At 37.8% G+C, this 14,438-nt stretch overlaps 1 protein-coding gene across 1 annotated transcript in view; it reads left to right on the top strand.

Moving 5' to 3' along the window:
* The window catches only part of LOC310892006 (adhesion G-protein coupled receptor V1-like), a gene marked incomplete at its 5' end in the record, with an annotated part of 72,902 nt that overhangs the window by 36,588 nt on the left and 21,876 nt on the right, over positions 1–14,438 (top strand). The window contains 9 exons of the mRNA XM_083854197.1: positions 2,679–2,859; positions 3,480–3,682; positions 4,336–4,465; positions 6,084–6,164; positions 7,488–7,627; positions 10,015–10,624; positions 11,571–11,786; positions 12,764–12,979; positions 14,178–14,422. Of these exons, the coding sequence (XP_083710323.1) occupies positions 2,679–2,859; positions 3,480–3,682; positions 4,336–4,465; positions 6,084–6,164; positions 7,488–7,627; positions 10,015–10,624; positions 11,571–11,786; positions 12,764–12,979; positions 14,178–14,422 (2,022 nt within the window). The remainder of the gene's footprint in view (positions 1–2,678; positions 2,860–3,479; positions 3,683–4,335; positions 4,466–6,083; positions 6,165–7,487; positions 7,628–10,014; positions 10,625–11,570; positions 11,787–12,763; positions 12,980–14,177; positions 14,423–14,438) is intronic.

Below are 14,438 nucleotides of genomic sequence, written 5' to 3'. Positions count from 1 at the left end.
AAAATATTAACTGTATTTATGTGTATGTGTACATATACTTTAAAAAGTGTAGATAGTCCATGTACTTTCGAAATTGGAAAATGATCAGGTTTGATCTGAGTGTTGTAACTCAAATTTATGTCCACAACAATTAAATAGGCAATAGTAAGATTCATTGCTGTTCTTGCACTCAAGGCTATCCAGGTTCTGTCTCCTTTTAAATTCAAAATCAGAAACAGGAGATTAAAGGTGTTCTTGTAACAATAGCTGTTTTTGAGTCTCCCTGAAATGATTACTGTCTGCTTTAATCTATTCCTCTGCATAAAGTGTGCGAGCAACTGGAACATAAGGAAATTATTCAATATTCTGGCCTTAGAGACACCTGAAATTGGTAATCAGAATTGCATCTCTGAGTTGGGGGAGAGAAAGAGAAATGATACATAAGGGAAGCTTTAGCTGCTTCTGAGAAAGCTTTCTAAAAGTCTTACGAAATTCCTTATCTGAATTAGTTTAAAAAAAAAAGAAAAAGAAAAAAGAAATACCAGGATACCAGGATACACTGAAGAGTAGGAATTCAAAGCTACAGAGGCCCACAATTAAAAAATTATGTGGGCAGACTGGAGGTCCAAAAGAGGGCCAGAAAGATGATCAAAGAGCTGGAGAACCTGTCCTCTAAGGAAAGACTCAAGGGGTTAGATCTTTTCACCCTTTAGAAGGGGACTTTGATCCCATTATTACAGTACCTAAAGGGCAGCTCCAGAGTTGACAGAGGCTCTCTCTTCTCAAGAAACCACAGGAGAAGACAGAGGGCAAAGAGTACAAAGATAGAGTGGGAGAGGTTTTGTCTTGAAATTTTTTACAACTACTGGAACGACTTCCTTAGGGACAGGGTCGGGTTGTCCCGACCTCAGCATCTGGGCCAGGGCAATCCCAAGCACAAACACAGGCTGGGCAGAGAAAGCACTGAGAGCACCCCTTGGGGGGGGAAGGACCTGGGCGTGGTGGTTGATGAGAAGCTCGACATGAGCCGGCAATGTGTGCTTGCAGCCCAGAAAGCCACCCGTACCCTGGGCTGCACCAACAGCAGCGTGGGCAGCAGGGCGAGGGAGGGGGCGAAGGAGGAAATTCTTCCCTCAGAGGGCGGTGAGGCCCAGGCCCAGGCTGCCCAGAGGAGCTGCGGCTGCCCCATCCCTGGCAGAGCCCAAGGCCAGGCTGGATGGGGCTGAGGGCAGCCTGGGCTGGGGGGAGGTGTCCCTGCCCATGGCAGGGGGTGGCGCTGGGTGGGCTTTAAGGTCCCTTCCAGCCCAAACCAATGTATGGTTCTATGGTAGAATTCCCATCACCAGGGGTGCTTAAGATGCAGTTGAACATGGTGCTGGATTATTTCATCTATTTTTTTTTTTTCCATGAAACATTGAACTTCATCTTTTGATGTCCCATCCAACGTGGGCTGTCCTATGATTAAAATTCTGTGGTAATAAACAGCGTGTGCTAGAAATAGAAATAAAAATAATCTGTTTCAATGAATTCAATCCTGATGTACAGCACAGAATTGTTAAATTTATTTGAAGAAGTGGTGCGGGACCACAGTACTGTAGAAACAACATACACTTTCTATTATTGTTTGTATAATAAGGATGAATTGTGAGTAGAAAATACCATCCTCAGTTTCACTTATATCAGGCTGCAGAAGTCAATGTGGACTCAAATTCGCTGAAGTCATTTGCAGGGATCCCAGTGACTTCACTAGAACTGTGAATCTGGATAATGTGATGACTGGCAAAAGCGTGTGGTATCTGAAAATAGTTCATTCATGTTATAATAGTTTGTTCATTCAGCTTTATTTCTCTGTGAAATGATATTACTGCATTTCATACAATCATATATAGCAGAAATTTCCAAAGCTTTTCTAGCATGGCAACATAGACGAGGCCCACATTACTCTATCTAGTGGCAGAAAATGGCTGATGTAGGCTCTTGCTACACAGCTTACTGGTCCAATTTACTGCATACATACAGAGGAGCTAATGTGCATGGCTCTAAGAAACGGGCTGGTAGCAAGCTGCTCTTCAGGTGGGATATCCTAAGGGACTTTCAACTGACATTTGTAATCTACTCATTACCATGCCTCTAAATATGATCAGCTACTTAAATGTTTTCTATATGTTTGTCCGACCATATCGAAACATAAAGAAAGATGGAATTTTCTGAAGTGAATGTGTTAGCGTGTTTAGAGCAAGGTTATGTTAGTAAATCGTATGATCTGCAGGTCAAAGTGTCAGGTGGTATAATAAGCTCAATTTATTTGCTCTCTAAATTGGATTAATCACTGTAATGTCTCTTCATAAGCATAATTTCAAAAAGATTTTAAAATTTATCAGATATTTCATGTTCAGTACATGGAAATTAAACTCTGCTTTTGTGAAGATATACAAAACCAACCAAACAAGTATTTATTATCACTTATTTATGTAGTTTGAAACAATTCAGAAAATATGCCTTCCATTTCCAGTAGCTTGGAAGCATTGTTTTTGGAAAGCATATTCTAGACATAAAATGTTATCTTAGAAATTAGTTGAATTTATGTGGAGAGCAAAAATAGTGTCCTTTGCTTTCAGAACTATACAGCAGATACAGCTGACTGACTAATCAAAGAATGTTGCATGGTTTGATTTCTCCATGATTTGGTCCTTCTCTAGGTGTTAAATTTGCATGTTATTGATGATGACATTCCGGAGTTAAATGAATATTTCCGTGTGACATTAGTCTCTGCAGTGTCTGGAGATGGGAAACTAGGTTCAACTCCTACCAGTGGAGCAAGTATAGATCCAGAAAAGGAAACTACTGATATCAGCATCAAAGCCAGTGACCACCCATACGGTAACAATGATGGGAATTATACAGCTTTGTTTCAGATTATTGTGTAGTTCTTTCCAGTCAGATGAAAACTTTGCTTGGTTGTAATAGTTGAGGAAGCAATCTCATATATTCCACTTTATCTAACTTGAATTAATTCATTGTTTATATACATGAATGAATACTGAATTAGTTTTCTTTTATAATTTTACAAAAAGGCCTCAAATCTTCCCTGACCAAACAAGCAAGGATTCTCTTGTGAGGGCAAATAAAGGCTCTGCATGTAGTTGATCCTGTCCAGGTTTTTCATCAAATGAGAATTCCTGACAATGAGAGTCATTTCTCCATATGTCTTGTACCAGTAAATACGCAAAACCGTGGCCTGTGAGGCTCTTTTGGGAAGAGAAGGTTTTATTATTGTGCTGTGCCTTTTATCAAGACTGACAAGAATATCAGTAAGAGAGGGTAAGGCACACAGCACATCTCTGGAAATAGTGTGATTGAGGCTTAAGGGTATACTGGTATATGTGGTTTTTAATTTCAGAACCATCACAAGATATGTTATCAATCACTTTATTTAAATTGTTTATCATCTTTAAAATTTGTTATGAAAAGCCATGTAAGTAGTAATTCTTGTCTTCCAGGTCTGCTCCAGTTCTCTGTGGGGCCACCTCCTCAGCCAGGTGATAAAATGATTCTTCCAGCCTCTTCTGTGCCCCATATTACTATTAAAGAAGAAGCTGGACACGTCAGATTACTGGTAGTTCGTGCACAAGGCCTTCTTGGAACAGTTCTGGTGGAATACAGAACAGTGCCAGTCACAGCTTTCAGTCCCAAAGATTATCAGGTATGGCAACTGCCAAGGTGGTATAATTGTTTTGGAATTAATTAGAGTTATTTATCGTGGAGATAGCTTTCAGTTTGACTGCTCTAGCCCAGCTATGATTCTTTCACAGAAAGACTACTTTACAAGGTGATGTGGCAAATGGATATGTAATATTCACTTAAAAATATACATCATGTGACTTCTCCATTCTTTTCTCTGCAGTAAGTTGCATTGTCTAGGAAAAGCCTCTGGTTTTGAACTTTTTTTTTTTTTCTTAACAGAGTTTTCAGTGTAGCAATTTGTGAGTTTTGCTGTTGTTACAGACCATATTATTCAAGTGCATGTACAGGTTAACATTATGCTTGTACATACTGGGATTTGTATATGCCTAGCAAAATAACCTGCGTGTATCTGCACTTGCTTGTCCAACTGATCATTTGTGCAGAAAAATAAGAAAAATGTACATGAATGCAGATGCTCACCAGTATGTCAACTTAGATGTCTTCTTCTTTTTTTTTTTCTTTTGTAAAACAGATTTTTCAGATTTTTTTTTAAAGCTTAAGTGAGGAAAAGTAGATGTTTTGAAAAAGACAAAATGAAGGTTCTGTTTCTTTTTTTTACATGGATGAAAACATTAGACTTGAACAAAAATATGAAGAGCTCTTATATTGCAGGCTGTTGTGGGTACACTGGAATTTCAGCCAGGAGAAAGATACAAGTACATTACTGTTAACATCACTGATAATACTATTCCTGAATTAGAAAAAACGTTTAAAGTGGAGCTGTTGAACCCAGAGGGAGGAGGTAAGGCACATATATCAGTCCCTTAGTTGTATTTTCATGACCTCTACTCGTTCATAAAAATCTTGTCTTTCTTGGCATTATTTTCTATGTTATTTCTGAAAACAAACAAAAAGCACCTCTACATCCCCACCCCCATACAGCTGTCTTTTTTCGTAGGGAAGAACTGTTCCTCAGTTCTTTTCTTAATCCTTGGTGGAAACAACCAGATCCCATAGCAAGTATATTATTACCATGTATTAGGGAAAGTGTATCACTGCCATCTGTTAGGTCATCTAAAGGCAATTGCTGCTTTTCACTTTGTATAACTTCATGGTTGGTAATGAGAACTAAAATAATGCAAAAATATATTAGCAATATGTTGCATTTCAAAAATATGGAATATTTATAAAATATTTAAGGCTAAACAGTCAAAGTGTTGTGTTTTTGTTTGTTTGTTTTGGTTTTTTTTTGTTTTGTTTTGTTTTTTCTTCCACATGAGTGAAATCAGAAGAACTGCAATACATAGGTCAAATGGATTATAGCAGTAATAGGCTGTGGATGTTGAGGGCCATAGGGAGTTTGCTGAGCTGTAGCTGCAGAGGTAGCTCGTAGATAACTGTCTGTAAGAACAAGACAAACACTTGAAAGAATTATTGGTTTGAAGGGCTAGTCTGAAGGGACGGCAAAGCATAGTGGTGCTGCCACATAAACCCCTGAATACCTTACAGATTTTTTTTTCCATTTGAGAAAAATTTTAACGGAGATTGTAAAGCTTGTTGGAGGGAAAAGTAATTAGAAACACTGACAGCCATAAATTGATTTTTTTTTTTTAAACTGATGTTATTTTTTTAAACAATTCAGAAATTGCAAGTGTGGTCCCTTCTGGGAGGATGTATCAGATTTCCTTGAATTAATCCAGCTCTCTGCTATGATTGTATGTGTCTATGGTGCAACATGGTCTCAGTGATTCTTTTGGTAAAGTCTTGAGACTTTTCACGTATTTTGTCTTTTTGGTTGAATAGTTGTTTTGTTAAAAGGAGTCAAACTTTTCTCTTTCAAATTGTTGTGACAGAAAATTTACAACTAACTTTAGTAATCCAGTAACTATATAGCCTTTTTAAAATGAGCCTTCTTTTTGGCCTTTCCAACACAAACACAAAGCTTATGAAGTCCCCATTAGTTAAGTTTTCTGCAGATTTTCCCAACATTTTCACTTTGTGAGAAAATATTAGAATAAGGAGCTTGAGGGACTTTATCGTCTCCCCTACCTTTTTTTTTTTTTTTTTTTTTCAATTTAGATTCCTCCATGACAAGCCTCAGTTAGGAGTGAGAAAGGGGAAATACAAAATGGGGACACAAAGAGGGAAAGAGAGGAAAGATAAACTATGTGTATGTGTTTTCTTTCATTCTGACTTCCCATTGCTATTTCCAATGTCATAAATTAAGTAAGAGGTGGCATATGTAAATATTTCAGTCTTTATTAGAACTCCTGTACACTTTCAGAAGCAAAGTTGATACCTTCCTAGAGTGCTTCCCTCTTTTTTTCCTGTTGTCCAGAATAGTTTAAATTTCTCTTTGCTTGCGCTCTGATTTATAAATGTATATATGTGTATATATCTGTATGTCTGTCATCTTAAAGTTGCTGAGCTCTTTAGAAATGATGGCAGTGGTAGTGGTGATGGGAACATGGATTTCTTCCTTCCAACTGTCCATCAGCATGGTAAGCATTTTGGATTAATCTTTATTTCTTTATGCTAACTGTAATATCCCTCATGAACTACACTACTGACACAGTTTATCATAGTGTTATTTTGCTTGTGGTTTGAGATATATCATAGAGTCCTGTCAAAACATTCTTTCCCATTTTAAAAAAGGCTTAATTTCAACAACAGTCAATACTAACCGTAATACAGAAAATAACAGCTTCTCTATCTTCAAAGCTGTATTTTTATAGAACACAATGTAGTTATTCCAGAAGTAGTTAGAAAAATTAGCTTTGTTTGTAAATTTTGTAAAATTTTCTGGAGAGCAAAGAGGAGAGAAACTTTTTAAATTTAAGGTAATTTAAAAATTACCTGACTGTGTGTTTTGATACTTTCTTTTGCCACTTGCTTTATGCTTTGATCTCTGCATCTCAAAAATACTCTTAATAAAAAGTGGTGTTAGCTCTTTTTTTTCTAAAAGAATGCTTTGATTATTTTTCATTTTTGAAGTCTATTTTTGTCACAACATACAGAAAACAAAGATAATTTAATCTTGAGAAAATTAAAAACATACAATATGCAGAAATAAGATGAAAACAAAAGCACCTACTATGAGGGAAACGCTAATGATGGTGGATTTTGAATTAAACCCTAGAGACCTGAAAATATTGTGTTAGCACCCATTATCGAAATCAAATAATTTATTCCACAGTGACAGCCTGATTTTCTGTTTTATTTGAAAATACAAAGGAGTTCAGTTTGAACCTGAGAGTAAGTCTGTGGTTTAACCACTTTTTGGAACTTCCTGGGAAGTGTTGTTTCCTCTTCTGTGTTTCCAGATTTTTTTTAAAATGACAGGCTCTTTCTCTTTCTAAGCAGCAAGTTATCTCACACAAGATGATCATTACAGTAGTAGAATTTCCTGGACTAGCTTTTTCTTTGTTCCAGCTTCAGTTAAAATAGTACCTGCTTTTGTCCTGTCTGCACTGCTTACACTGTGTTTTACCACGTAACTCTCCCCTACCCTAAATTCTAGTTCATTTTCCTTAATTAGACAAGTAATTTTATTTTTGATCCTCTCTTAAAATATTTGCATTTTATATGTTGCTTTGGAGTGTTGTTCCATAGAAGGGCTGCCAGGACTGCATTATTGAAAGTGAGTTCCTTATCCATGTGGATAATTATTCCACATTTAAAACAAAAAAAAAACACACCACAAAATGCAAAACAGCAGAAATATTCCAGTTATGCTTTTCTGTGTGCTTTTTGTAACAAACTTCCTTAGCTTTTAAGAAAAGATGGTATAAAAAAATAACTCATTTTGGCACTTGCACTTACAGCCAGCTTGGGAATTGCATCCCACATCGTTGTGACTATTGAGGCTTCTGATGATGCTCATGGCGTCTTTGAGTTCAGTACTGAGTCACTCTCGGTAAATGGAACTGAGCCTGAAGATGGAGATAGCAATATTATGTTGCAGGTTAGAAAGTTTTGGGTCTCATATTGCTATGCAATCCTCTTTTATGTCTATTTTACAGAGCATTCTGCAATATTTTTATAATAGGTCTACAGCATTTTAACTTAACTTTATCATGTACATTTGTCTTGACATTTTATACTTCACTTTCTAAAGTGTATCTTTCAGCTTAAAACTAAAATGTTTTATATAAGTTTAAATTTACTTCTACTTGTTTACATTTGAGGTATGAATATTTTAAAGTAAGTGCTGATGACACAACAAATACAGCAAAGCTAAGATGATAAAGATTACACTGTTTTTAAAATTAGTTTATTTTTAACTCATCATGTCAATGACTTTGCACTGTATATAATGGAGGGGCTGGATTGTGTGCAGCTTGCAGTTGGCAATGACATGCTTAAGATCCTCCGGGTAAGGATTAAGGGACATGGAAATAAGTTATAACAATAAGATGAAGTTGTTGTGGGAGTCTGCTATAGACCACCCAGCCAGGAGGACAACATTGCCAAATTATTCTATAATGAACTAAGGGATATCTCTAGGTCATCTGCCCTTGTCCCTGTGGGTGACTTCAACTTCCCAGATGTTAGCTGGGAATACCATACAGCCAATACAAACAGGTACTGGAAATTCCTGAGGCACGTTAACAATGACTTGTTGGTACAGTTACTCTGGAAGCTGACTAAGAAAGGTGCCCTCCAGATTTGTTGCTTGTAAACAGTGAGGGTCTTGTGGGTGAAGTGGTGATTGGAGGCTGTCCTGGCCATAGTGACCATGAGATGGCTGAGTTTAAAATCTTTGGTAATAGGAGGAAAACTGCCAGCAAAAGTTCAGCCCTAGCTATGGAGACAGCAGACTTCAGACTACTCAGTGAACTAGTTTGTGAGGTCCCCTTGGAACCTGCTTTTGAAGGTATTGGAGTCCATCAGTGCTGGTTAGTTAAGTAACACCTCTTAAGAGCACAGGAACAGGCAATTCCAAAGAGTCAGAAGTTGAGCAAGCTGGGCAGAAGGCCAGCTTGGCTGAGCAGGGATCTTATTCTAGAATTTAGGCGAAAAAGGAAAATCTGTGGGCATTGGAAGCAAGGTCAGTTGAACAAGGACTACAGAGGTGATGTTCACTCAGAGTTGAAGCTGGCCAGTACTGTGGGGACAACAAAAAGTGCTTTTTTTAAAGGATGCTAACAGCAAAAGGAGGAGCAGAGAAAACATTGATCCATTACTTGTTGAGGTTGGTAACCTCACAAATAAGTACGCCAATAAAGCAGAGGTTAATGCCTTCTTTGCCTCTGTCTTTAACACCAATGATGGGCTCGGGGACACCCAAAGCTCTGAATTTCAGGACTGTGATGATGATAAACTCCCAGCCAACTTTGAACTTGTGCAGGATTTGCTGCTCCAGCTGGATGCATATAAGTCTATGGGGTCCAGTGGGATTAATCCCAAAGTACAGAAAGAGCTGGCTGATGTCATTGCAAGACCTCTCTCAATAATTTTTCAATAGTCTTGGAGTCTGGAGAGGTCACAGTTGACTGGAATTAAGTTAAACGAGGAAGTGCTGGATTCTGCACCTGGCAAGGGGCAATGCTGGCTGTACGGACAGGCCTGGGGACAAGAGGCTGAAGAGCAGCCCCATGGAAAGGGATCTGGGGGTTTTGCTTGACAGCAAGAGAAATATGAACCAGCAGTGTGCCTTAGCAGCCAAAATGGTCAACTGTGTTCTGGAGCATAAGGCACAGCAATGCTGGATGGTCAAGGGAAGGGATTGTCCTGCTCTGCTCTGTGCTGGTGAAGCCTCACCTCTAGCACTGTGTGTGCTACAATATATGAAGGACATAAACTATTAGAGAGCATCCAAAGGAGGGCTACTATGGTGGTGAAGGGTCTAGAGGGCAAGAAGTATGAGGAGCGGCTGAGGTCCCTGGGTTTGTTCAGCCCAGAGCAGAGCAGGCCGAGGGCAGGCCTCATGGCGGCCTGCAGCTCCCTCACGAGGGGAGCGGAGGGGCAGGCGCTGAGCTCTGCTCTCTGGGGACAGCGACAGGACCCGAGGGAACGGCATGGGGCTGGGACAGGGGAGGGTCAGGCTGGGGGTTAGGGAAAGGTTCTGCACCCAGAGGTGGTCGGGCACTGGGACAGGCTCCCCAGGGACATGGTCACAGCACTGAGCTGCCAGAGTTCAAGAAGCATTTGGACTACTCTGTCAGACATGCGATTTGATTTTGGGTGGTCCTGTGTGGAGTCAGGTGTTGGACCTGATAATCCCTGTGGATCTTTTGTAACTCAGGATATTCTGTGATTCTGTGACTTTGCTGTATGCCATTTTACACTTTTATGTTCTTCTTTCTTATAGTACAAAGAAATACATAAATCTTTGTGTTTTCCACTTAGGTTGTGAGAACTCATGGGGCCCTGTCTGAGGTGACTCTGTATTGGGTCATAGTCTGTGATCTTACAGAAGACCTGGTCTCTGCATATGGGAATGTAACATTTGATGTTGGCCAAGTGAGAGCAAATATTACCATACAAGTTTCTCCTGACAACGTGCCTGAACTGGATCAGGTGTTTTCAGTTTTGATCATCAATGTGTCCGGTGGTCGTCTTGGAAATCACACTAATGCAACATTAACAGTTTTAGCTAATGATGATCCATATGGACTGTTCATCTTTTCTGAGAGAAACAGACCAATAAAAGTTGAGGAAGAAACAAAAAATATCTCCCTGACAATAGTAAGGCTTGGTGGTCTTCTTGGTACAGTAGTGGTTACATACAGAACTTTAGGTGATGATGAAAAGTCACCCTTTCTTCCACCTGATGTTGTTAGAGCAATACAAGGAGAAGATTATATACCCATTACTGGGTATGTGATCTTCGCAGCCAATGAAAGCGAAGCCACAATATCTTTGCCTATTTTGGATGATTATGATCCTGAGAGGTCAGAATCTGTTTTTGTGGAGCTAAACAATACTGTTTTGATCGACAAAGTACAGGATCGGCCAAGTAAGTGTCTTTCATATGTAAACCAAAAGCTTAAATATGTAGGCTAATATTTATATTTAATAGGATAAAATGCAGCAATTGAAATTACAGTAAAATTTTACCTCTGCCTAACTCTGTATAGTTAAGAATCCTGTAAGTTATATGTCAGAGTATCTCACATTAAGTATGAAGATTCTGTGTGTCAGCATATATTTCCTTTACCACAAAATTTTGTCAGGGGTGGACATTTCTTTCTCCCTTCTGCATCTGCTTTATCCCAGGTGTTTTAGGCCAACTGTATTACTGTATTGGTTTTGTGTGCTAATACCTGCTCACCTGTTGTTTCTGTAAAGCACAATGATAGGAAATAAGCTAGTTGCACTTACTGAAAGCGAAAAAAGCCTTTTAAACATTAAGTGGTGTAGAATTGCAGCTTCATGCTGGCTTTTTAGCGTAGAGGATGTTTGCCCGATCAGATAAATTCAGGTCATTACAGCCTTATTTATGCTTAAGAGCTTCTTGGCATGCCTAATTTCCCTTCCCTCTCCCCCATGACTCTCCCACATTAATCTTGATTTTTAAGGGAAACACTACAAAAAATTCTACTGGGAAACTGAAAGGTTACTTATAGTTCATCATTGCTAGTGTAAAATTCTATTGTCCTATGGACAAATAAATAAGTAATTTTGCTAGTACCTCACCTCTTCAAAGAACTGGTGTTTTGTATGCTCCACAGCAGGGTAGAATAATAAGTTAGTAAGAATGTGGATTTTCTGACATAATATAATTCAAACATCAAAAATATGCTTGTGCAGTTTGTAGTTATATTTTGTCCAAATCTAAAATGAAAATTTTATTGAAAGCTAGTAGTGGCCATCCACTAAACTCAGGTGTATGTATATGAACAGTATAGCCATATATAGGAGGCATTTCAGGCTTGCTCTAAGAGGTTTTTTTTATATTTCAGTTGTAAATTCTCCTCGTCTTGGATCAGTGGGTGAGACTATAGCTCATGTAATTATCAATGCCAATGATGATGCTTTTGGAACACTTCAGCTTTCAGCTTCAGCTGTGCGAGTTGCTGAAAATTATGTTGGACCAATCATTAACGTGACCAGAACTGGGGGAATTTTTGCAGATGTTTCTGTGAAATTCAAAGCTATGCCAATAACTGCAACAGCTGGTAAGAAATCAAAATAGCAGAAATACACATTCTGTGTTAAACCAGAAAGAGCATACTGTATGCTTCGAGTAACCAAAGCAAGCAAGTGTGTATTGAATGCAGTCTAGTAAAACAAGTAGAAAAAATACCAAAGTGTGAGATACTTACTGAGTGTACTTAGGAGACAGGAATTCAGGTCCTATAGAAGAGACCTTACATCAAATTTAAAAAAACTCAGAGATATCATCACTGAAGAATCTAGCAAGAAAACTAAGGAAAGGAATTGGCTGTTTGTTTCCCTGGTGGCCACTCACTTTCTCAAAAAAATAAAATAAAATAAAAAATCCTGTAGTAGTATATATAGCTAGTACTTAGTCCTTTGTACATATTTCAACCTACCATACATGGCTTATTTGAGTTTCTTGGAGGGAAATTGAGAGCTGGTGACTCCTCTGTGAAACAGACAAATGTTAAGCACAATTCAAGAAGACTTTTACTTTGCAAATGAAAGGTAAAGCTCTCAGGTGATCCCTGAAAAGCTCCACGAGGGAAGGAGTGACCTTATGTCCTTTAGTAAAATCTCCTTTGAAAAAGGTACTTCTGTTTCATTTTATCTCTTGGAAAGCCAGACAACTATCAGAAATCAAATATAGAAATGTCACAGTTGTGTGATCTTCTCAATGGAAGATAATAATGGACCTTTTGTAATTGCTTCTTGGACTGACAGTGTAAACTCTGTTTTGGCCAAGATGAGATTTATTTTCATCCATCCAGATATCTAAAAGGCACTAGGAAATAAACAATTGTATTTTCTGGGTATGAAGATAAAGAAAAAAAAAACACAAAAAAACACACCAACATATGAACACAAGGGAATGCAAAAAGAACAGATAAATATTAGTGCTGATAAACATTAGTGATGTTTCATAATGAACCAGAATGCCTTAATATTCTTCTGTGTTTTGATTGTTTTGTTATTTTTTCATGTACAAATCTAGGTGAGGACTACAGTGTAGCCTCATCAGATGTTGTCTTACTAGAAGGAGAAACAAGTAAAGCTGTGCCAATTTATATAATTAATGATATCAATCCTGAAGTTGAGGAGTCCTTTTATGTTCAGCTGCTGAATCAAACGACAGGAGGAGCCTTGCTTGGATCTTTGACGAGGGCAGTCATAACCATTGAGGCTTCTGATGACCCGTTTGGATCCTTTGGTAAATGAGTCTTATTTGCATATTTTCTCTTGTCCAGTAGCAATCTGCTGATTTGTGGGTGAGTTATTACTGGGCAATGGAATAAAAATTTTCAGAATACAAAAAGGGAAGTCTGGATGAACACAGTAAAGGACAAAATAAGATAAACTAAATTAAAACGTGTAAGTAAGGGCAAATGGTGCCCTTATATAGCGAAATTGAAGCATTCAGTCAACTTATATATCAAGATTTTGTGAGACGAAGGTGGATTTTGGAGTCTCCTAATGGGGATGGATTTTAATTTAATTTGTATTTTTTTATCTATTCTAAATGTTGCATTTCTGCAATAGCTTGAAGCTTAAGTTTACATGCCAAAACCTGTTTAGATAGTGCAGTGTCATTGTTTTACAAAATAATCAGGCAAAGCAGGTTTAAATATCTGGGGAAATTGGAAAGTACAAATATGACTTAAATTGCATTCTTGTATGTTCTGGTTGTTAGTTATTGTAGTTTTTCTTCTTTCTATCATTATCAGTAAAATGGATTGTGGACACTTTCCAAAAATAGTTTCATTACACAGGTTTTGAGAAAAAAATGGTAATTTCAAAAATTTAATGACATTTTAGAAATTTATCTTTTCTATTTATTTTTTCTATTTCAGTATTTCTGGTGTATGTTTTCCAGCCATTTTATTTGACTTACTCTTTCTCCCTTTAGTACCCTACTTTATTTCAGTTATTCCATTTTATCAGCAAAATGTAAAGGAAATTGACAAAAGTAAATAATTCCACATGGATAATTCATTAACTTCATTCTTAACAACTAAAGATTTTATACAAGAAAGACTTATATTTGAAACAATTTAGATGGAATATGTTGACACATTTTTTCCATACGTGACATAAAAAATGATAAAAAATTTCCTCACTGGGAAAAATTACCTTCTGACCGTCTTCTAAAAACTTAGATCATGGCTAGCCTTGAACAATGGATACGTTGGAATAAACTCTTGGGTGGGGGCTGAATTTTCATGCCAATTTTATTTGCAGATAAAATGATACTGAAAGTTCAATTTGAAGTTTAAACCTGATTAACATTTTTTTAATTGTGCAAATGAATGCAATCAAGTGAAATAAAATATATACTTCAGTAACTAGGATGGTGTTTTTATTTTAAATATTACTGTTAATGAAATACACCTCTTTGTGCTGCACTTCAGTGTTCCAGATGACCGAATTTACTGTGGAGGAGCCTGAATCTGGATCAGTACCCATAAATCTGCCAGTAATCCGCAATGCTGGGACACTTGGTAACGTTACTGTTGAGTGGGTTGCTACCATTGGTGGACACCCTGCTGATGAGGACTTGCAGGTTGCCTCAGGCAATATTACTTTTGCCCCTGGGGAAGCCTTTCAGATGCTACTATTGGAAATCCTGGCTGATGATGTTCCAGAAATAGAAGAAGTAAGTCAAGCACTTA

The sequence above is a fragment of the Anser anser genome (assembly GCF_964211835.1).
Source record: "Anser anser genome assembly, contig: HAP1_SCAFFOLD_87, whole genome shotgun sequence".
Lineage (NCBI taxonomy): Eukaryota > Metazoa > Chordata > Aves > Anseriformes > Anatidae > Anser > Anser anser.
Note: the sequence above shows the minus strand (reverse complement) of the source record. Positions and strands in the feature narration are given on the sequence as shown.